Below are 8,535 nucleotides of genomic sequence, written 5' to 3' on the forward strand. Positions count from 1 at the left end.
TTAGGTTTCAGTCTCCTCTGGTTATGCAAGTCTTGAACATTATACTAATGCAATTAAGGATCTGAAAGGTGTGTGTGTGTGTGTGTGTGTGTGTGTGTGTGTGTGTGTGTGTGTGTGTGTGTGTGTGTGTGTGTGTGTGTGTGTGTGTGTGTGTGTGTGTGTGTGTGTGATATTCATCACATCAAAGTGAATGCTGATGTGTGCATATTAATCTGTCTAGGGACAGGCTAATGTTATTGGCAGAACCAGGGAAGACACACAATTGTTCCCTTTCCTCTTGGTTTATATTTTAATGGCCAGGTGCAACCACTCCATGTTAACAAGCAGCTATGCTTCCTCACACAAACTGAACCCAGATCAGTCGTACAAGATTAAGTCTGTTTAATCTTTTAACTTGAGGAACTAACTAATACGACATTAAGTTGTGTGCAACATGTTTGTTTTTTTTCTAATTCATGGTTATAAGCAATTTTCATAAGGACCCCAAACTGAACATTAGAGTTCAATGGTCACAAGCCCAAAAAGTTGGGAACTGCTACAGTAATGAACAGACAGACACTTGCACAATGAAAATAGTTTTGTACGCGTTTGCCTTCTTTCTTAGTATTTACGTTGATTGCTGATTGATTGAACGGTCCTTTACCGCTACATATCATTAGATAAGTGTCTTTTGGCCAAAATGTCATGTAATAACTATATTATTACATACATGTGAAGCTCAAGCGTGCAACATGCCGTATGTGTTTCACTATAGTTTTATTGGTTTCTTTGATAAGGGACAGTGCACATTAATTAAAAACATTGCTGAAATGAGCCAGAGTTATAGCCAAGAAGCTATTTGTCATCTGTAGTCCCAAGAGGCAGATGTTACAAAGTAAACCTAAAAACAGAATATAAGACTAAATTTACAAGGTTATACAATATTGTATCATTTAATCGTGACACAAAGCTTCTTACTAAATTGCAACTATTTCAATGGATATTTAAATCCATTAACCCATGAACAATATGAACTATAGTGATTTTCTTTATCTAGATTTACCTGATCTGCTTGTTTGATGGGGAAAGCTAATATTTTGGGCAAACATTGTTTACTGAACACACACATGCACAATGATGGAGTAATTTTGCTAATGTAACCTGCAAACCAATCAATTTATCTGCTGATATATTAAAATCCTTTAATACTTGCCACGAGATTAAGTGATCTAAGGCTCTCAACACTATTTGGATTTGTTGTGATAGTACTTGATGGTTGTGTTGTGTGGTTTTGTGATCAAATCATGCCAGAGTCGGTAAAATTATTGTGCTTTATTTTATCTTAATCAAAATGCCCACAAGTCATTATTTTCTTGGAGAGTAGCAGAAAAAAAACCGAAACCAAATACTGTAAACATTCACATTATTTGTTTTTTTTTCTTAAATGTATTCTTCAGTAAACTCAGCGCAAAATAACACATTTCATATAGTAAACAGAAGAAGAAACAACATTTATAGGCATCACTCCAAACCATTGGCTTAGATTGTGTTTTGAGGTTGATCTGCTCGGTGTAACCATCAGCTCAAATTGCACATAGTAAGTTATTCTAAGACAAGTAGAAGTGCCACCGTGAAGAACACGGGTTGGCGAGAAGTTCAGATCAAACAGCCTTATCCATTGATCTCGTTTGTCTTCAGCAAATAAAGACGTGTTGTCATCAACCTCCACCATAGTGTTTGGTAGCTCTACCAAAATGGACCAGTGTAGTCACGACTAAGGAATCAAGACAAAACATGTGATAATTTGGCCAAAGAGAGGGACAATTACCAGTAACCTGGCCTAATGCTCCCATAACCACTCTTACGGCATGAGTCTGAAAACAACTGTTGCCCATGAGAAAGATGTCATAAAATTGAATGTCAAGGCACTTCCCCATGTGAGGATCTTGTCTTTGAGTGACATGTTTGTGAGGCAACAAAGTAATTCAACTAAAACTATCAGAATACATTAACGTATTTGATTCTTGGCAACTCCAATTTCAGTCAATGGGAACGCTCTTGTTAAACGTATCAACACAGTTTACATGGTAGCTTTGGTGTTGCTGCTGACCTGGCCGGACCCCAGCGTCAATTTTTTAAAGTCAAAATCCTGCAGGGTGATACACAGATGACTCCACCAGCTGTCGAAAAATGTCAACCTCACGCACTTTAATTTACTCATCTGCAATTTATAAGTTTATAGTTCCCACATAGTTCGTATGTATTTAGGTTCTAGTTATTGGTCAAATCAAGAAGGTTGATACACTTCCAGTTCATTAACTCCAAACAATATAGTCTGATAAATGTAATTTTTTGTTTAACATTTCTCTCTCTGCAAACGTACCAGTTGACAAAAATGTAGAATTAAAGCAGATAGTTGTGGGAAATACTCTTACTCGCTTTTGTTTGATTAGAAAATCAATATCACTCTCAGATCTGTATGTTAAATTTGAAGCTACAGCTTGCAGCCAGTTAGCTTAGCATAGCATAAAGACTGGAAAAAAGGGGAAACAGCTAGCTAGGATAAAACAAATGAGATATCATGTTTGAGCTTTAGAGCTGCTAAAATGCAGATTTAGTTACCTTTGGACAGAGACCGTTTCCAGTCTTTGTGCTAAGCTAGTCTAAGCTAACCATCCTCTGGTTGTAGCTTTACATTTAGCAAACATATATGAAAGAGGTAAAAATAAATTGGGTTTAAATGTGGCAATTCCTTCATGAAATGTCCACCAAAACATTAGTACCAAGTTCCAGAAATTATTAGGAAATTACAGACCCATGAAATGAACCCACATTTCTACATTTTATGACAGTGACCTCACAGTGTAGTTGATTCCACGATATAACTTAAATACAATTTAAACTTGTTGGTTTTGTGTATTGGCAATAGATATCAATAAATAAAAAATACTTTATCTGATAAATAGAATAACTTAGGTTATTATGTCCCACTGGTAAAATTATATTAAAAGGTGTCCATTGAGTAACACTATATATATATATAAAAAAAAAAAAAAATAGGCAATCTTCTGTGGTTAAGACTGAGTATAGAAATTAACAATACCCTTCCATAATTGATTTGTGGTTCTTATGGAAACAAATTGCACACCGTGATTAGAGTCATCGTCACTTTCTGTGACTTCACTGATAACCACACTTTTTCAATCCCACACAGTTTTTACACAAACTGGAGTTGCCAAGTCGATGTCACAGGTACCAAAGTGTGAGGTTAGATAACAAAACAGGGTAAAACCAAGGTAAAATTATACAGTACCCCACAAAGCTGCCTGCAAGTAGAGCTAACATGTAGCCTTTGACTTGAGCTTTGATTTTCATACGCAGTGAATAGAACCAGGCGTTTCTACATAAAATACCCACAATTCCATTTTTACTATTTACAAACTCATAAATATATGTGTATATATATATATATATATACATATATATATATATATATATATATATATATATATATATATATATATATATATATACATATATATAGATATATGTATATATATAGTCTACAGTAGGAATCATTTCCCCCCCAAACAATCATACAAAAAACAACAGACCATAAAAAACTCTGAACACAAATAAAATAGATTATTTCTATCAAAAGAAAGAAAAATAAAACAGAAACAAAAATGTATTCATATTCCTTTGGAGTGTTTTGCTATGTTGATCTGTAGCAGTACTTGTGATGTCGAGCCCTCGGGAGTTTTGAGACCTGAGTGTCTTCGGTCAGGTGCAGATCACAATAGCGCTGAAATCCCTGGGAGGGGCCAGGCCCGAGGCCAGGTTCATGTAATCCTACACTGAACATACAAAGAAAATTTTAAAAAAGGGAATAAGGATTGGGGGGGAGAGGGGGATAAAGACAGTTAAAATATCACAGGTCATCACCACCCTAAGATTCGGGGGACTGCTCTGACAGAGTGTTGAGCAGGTTTTTGTAGGCTTGGGAGTTCATGTAGCGGGGATATGAGTCTCTTTGCATCAGTGTGTAGATCTGCAGCTGGGCATCTTCGAACGTCTGCAAGTTGGGTTCCTGCATGTTTCTGTTGATCGACTCACGTACACGGGAGTCAAGGCTCACCTGGGAGTCAAGAACAGGGGTTGGAATTAGGAAGAACAGCAAGTGCACATTCTCAAAGACAAGCTGTCTATGAAGGAAAAGTTTGACCTTTTGAGAAATAGGCTTATTTGTTTTCTTAATGAGAGTTAGATGACAAAATTGATACCACTCTCATGTCTGAAGTAACTATGAGTCAGTCGTTTAGCTTAGCTTAGCACAGAGACAGGAAATGGAGGAAACAACTTGTGGATTTTGTTACTTTTGGACAGAGCCAGGCTAGCTGTTTCCAGTCTTTTTGCTAAGCTAAGCTAACCAACTGTATATTTACCGTACACAGACATGATAGTGGTATCAATAGAAACAGAGCTCAACGCCGCATACTGTGAAAAACCACGCCCACCGGATGGGAAAACAATCGCCACCACGAAATGCAACACGCTAACAAATTGCCTGTAGCTAAGTAAAAACATCAAATTTCAGTATAAAGGATTTTTTTTAAGCACCATATGTCTACCAAGCATGCAGTTTGGTAACTAAAATGAAGATGGGATAGGTCAAGTTAGCTGTTTGCTAATGTTAGCTATGTGTTAGAAAGTTACTGTTATTAGCTAAGGCACGTGCAAACATAACACTGTATAGCTTTCTGATGTAACGTTATCCACATTCTACTATAACTCAGTTTGAATGCTGTCAAAGTGATTTAGCGTAATTTACAGAAATATATTAACCCTTAAATTGACATTTGAACAAAATGCTTGCTGCACGTAAGCATACTGGGTTTAAGGATCCCCTCAGTTTTACCATTCTGCCGATGCCTCACGTCTTATTGCCCGTATTCTCAGTCTTTCGTTGCGGCAGCTTATAAAAACGTAGTTCTTGGCTCTTTACCCTGTTGGTAGTGCACCACACAGCCACTTTGAGGCCTTTTTCTGTTGTTTTTTACAAGCAGATGAAAGTCACAAGGAGACACCTTCACACAATACAAAGTCACTGGTTTTCCCCTTCGTTGTGGGCAGGACTTAATTGCGCTCTGTCTCTATCTTCAAAATGTTCCCAAAATGTCAAACTACTCCTTTAAAGGCAGGGAGAATGAGGACATTGAAGAATGATGAACATTTGTCAGATATCACAAAGTTTAACGCTTGAAATCAACACATTTTTAATAACAGTGAAATCAAAAGCTGTCAGACCTCTTTGGGCGAGAGAATGGAGATGTAGTCCTCATATATGACACGAGCCCTCTCCTCTACCGGAGTCTTATTGGTGTCTTTGCTGAACTCCTCACAGGCTAACCAGAAGAGCATGTTCTCCTCGCTGAACTCGGTGCGAAGAAATTGCCGGAAGGAGTTCCTCCCCGCTGGGCAACACATTAGCTTGTCAAACGACTGCCCCCACGAGCGCACTTCCTCCAGCGTGGGCTTCGGGCTGCAGAGAGCGTGGACAACATGGGGATGAGTGATTTCAACATTTACTTCCACAAATGTGTTTAGTAGATTTGAAATTTTTGTGCAGGGAAATCAGCTGACCAGTCTTCACAGTCTGCGGTCCCTTCCTTGACGTCATAAGAAGCCTTTCGGTTCCTTTCATCCCGGTCTTCATTCCTATTAGTGAGATAGACAGATTATGAACTGCACTGAAGAAATTATTAATGTGATACATATTATTTCATCTTACTGTACAACTAATTTGATCATCAATAAATGGTCTCAGTCATTTTTTTAATCATATACCAAAAAGCTGCTGGTTTCAGATTCTCAAATCAAAATATTTTCTGGCTTTTTTGATATTCAATTTAATATCTTTGGGTTTTAGACCATTGAGGACATCATCTTAGGTCTGGGAAATTGCAATAGACAATTTTTCACAATTAGTTAATTAATCGAGAAAATTATCTGCAGATTATTCAATAATGAATATGCTCAGCAGATAGATAAAATAAATATTCAGATGATATGTATACATACATATACAGTAAATACTTATATGTTTGCACATATTTGTTTAGCTTATTATCTTTGTTTAGCTGTTTCTCTGTATCTGCAATGTCTTGTAAATGTGTCTGATTTGGTTTGATCTCATCTGCACTAAGCTTACTGAACTGCAGATATTTCAGGAGCTCCCATTTCTCACATTGTCAGCAGATAACTAACTGCTGTTTACATAAGGCTGCTGCAGGGTAAGTGTCTACAGATCACACGCAACAAATATCAAGAACATAAGACACGGTAGCTCAGGCTGTGCTGTCCTGTGCGCAGTAACGTTGGCCATGCTGCGCCACAACGAGCAAGTTCTTGGGTGGGAAAGACCTACCAGGAACAGCTACAGCAGCAGCACCAGCAGAAGCAACATGCATTTGAGCCCCGTGGGTTGGCCTGGCCCGGCTGGCCCTGCTGGGCCGGTGCAGTTCCCCCCGCTGCCGACTCCTGCTGCACCGACATCTGCCTCTTTCGCATCTCCATCCGCTCTGATCCCATGGGCTACAAACAGAGGAGAGGCGCTGAGTTTAGTGTTTTAGATGTCAGGAATTGTATTTAACTGAGATTTTTATCTTGTGGTAAGAAAATATCTTTGACCTGCAATGGATTTGTATCATAAAATTCAGTGCCAGTGCAATACAGATGGCAAGGCCAGCATTGTGAGACCAACGACCAGTGTGACATCCTGACAGTGCATCCAATTTTACCAGCACTTTGATCTTTCACCAGGTAAATTAGATTTATTTAATTTACCACTCACCACTTGTCACCTATGTATGTGTCACTGTATGTGTGCTGCTGATGCTCTGTGTCAGGAGCATGTGCTGGCATGCCCAGAGGTCACACTGTTTGGAATGCTGTTTGCTCCATTCAGGGGGAAAGTATGGAAGAAGAATTGGCACCATACCAAGCACATTTCAGCCGCTGTCGTCTCAAACGGACTGTATATGCCCTTATACACGCCAACTGCACGTGTAATATAGGGATGGATTGTTAAACAGGGGCTCAATGTTCATAATCCCAAATTTGAAACATCCCATTCGTGAATGCCTGAGTGTAAAAGCAGTGCATTAAAGGATTTGCAATACTCACTGGGCTCAAGCGGAGTAATGAATGAAACACACATGAAAATAATGTAAATATTTGTCTTAGATTCTTACTTGTCAGGTGTCACTTTGCCATGCACCCATAGGCTACATTTATCATGTCCATGGGAAATTACTGTGCTAAAATGTAAAATTGAGTATAGCTGTGACTCGAGCATATTCAACAATCTCTTTTAAGGTTTGTAGGCCTACAGATACAGACAGGCTATTCTCACAGATTGACTTCTTGTCTGGTTTTAACAAATGTGTCATCACCAGGTCAGACGCTGCCAAATCCTGTCAGATCATTTATGTAACAAAGCTGTCGCTTCCAACACACAAGGCATCATCCAGCTACTACCTGACACAAGAAACGATGCTTCAAAAAAAAAAAAAAAATGTCAGGAGATTTGGTACATGGGAGGGGGGGGCCGAAGGCGCAGCTTGCAAATCTATAACCGCAGCATCGCTCTATCACAGCCTTTCAGTGCATACAATGCCATTTGGCCATTTCTAAAATGGATCCGCGCGCGATTTCACTCAGATTCAGAGCAGACTTCAGCTGCATATTTCGTGCGTCTTATGGCATATTTTACGCTTTGGGTGTCGGGTACTTCAAAGCTGACACAATCGCAATACACGCTATGGCTTGACTATAGACGATGAAATGGGGGGTGGGGGTGGTCGTATCCATTCAGAGGATAAATCATGATAACACCAAATAAACCGCTGTTTTCATTCAATCTTACCGTAGCAGAAATGTGAACGACACTGGGATGTAATGGCTCCTGAGCGATTTTATCAGCAGAAACCATTGCATTAGCAACTCGCTCAGCACATCAATGGAAAGTGCCACCACGAAGAACCGTAGAGCTTCTTCGCCCTGGACGACCACCAAAAAAACACTGCCTAGATCTGTTAAAAGCCCACTGTACAGCAAGACAGTGACATGCCATTTAAAATACTGGGAAACGGCCTCAAATACTCCGCTCGCGAAATGTCCGTGCAATGATACATCGGTTTGCCACCAGTACTTACAATTTCACCATGTATGCACAGCGAGAAGAGGTTATTCTTTGCCTTGATTACATCCGATGGCACATAAGGCTTTTTTTCCCCGACCGGCTGCTTCAAGTCAGTACGCATGCGTCTCCACTCCAGCTCGTAGTAGCCCAGTGGAGAGCGTAAACCCCGACAGTATGGCACAGGTTTTTACAGTACAGGTCCTTTACCCTGCCTTGTACGCGATAGACTCTAGGAACGGGCTAGTCAAGCAATGGAGGCTGCATGATGTCAGTTTATAATAAAGAAAATGGACTGAAATAAAAGCCTAGAAACTAACTCACCAGGCAGAAAACATAAACTTCCATTGAGCTCT

General features: G+C 39.4%; 1 protein-coding gene across 2 annotated transcripts; it reads right to left on the reverse strand.

Annotated features, from left to right (window-relative positions):
- Nucleotides 1–3,548: 3,548 nt before the first annotated feature.
- Nucleotides 3,549–8,535, reverse strand: rgs20 (regulator of G protein signaling 20). Of its 2 annotated transcripts, none has more exons than XM_068701920.1 (5): nucleotides 8,196–8,535; nucleotides 6,407–6,573; nucleotides 5,623–5,697; nucleotides 5,287–5,521; nucleotides 3,549–4,117 (listed from the first exon to the last, which is right to left on the reverse strand). In XM_068701920.1, exons 1-5 carry the CDS (start codon nucleotides 8,301–8,303, stop codon nucleotides 3,929–3,931), a joined length of 774 nt encoding a protein of 257 aa, XP_068558021.1. In that variant the 5' UTR covers nucleotides 8,304–8,535; the 3' UTR covers nucleotides 3,549–3,928. The 2 variants fall into 2 exon arrangements, with proteins under 2 accessions (XP_068558021.1, XP_068558022.1); XM_068701921.1 differs by lacking the exon at nucleotides 8,196–8,535 and adding an exon at nucleotides 7,907–7,998.

This window comes from Cebidichthys violaceus, unplaced genomic scaffold (assembly GCF_023349555.1).
Source record: "Cebidichthys violaceus isolate CVI_PGR_0920_01 unplaced genomic scaffold, fCebVio1.0.p SCAF_8, whole genome shotgun sequence".
Classification (NCBI taxonomy): Eukaryota; Metazoa; Chordata; class Actinopteri; order Perciformes; family Stichaeidae; genus Cebidichthys; species Cebidichthys violaceus.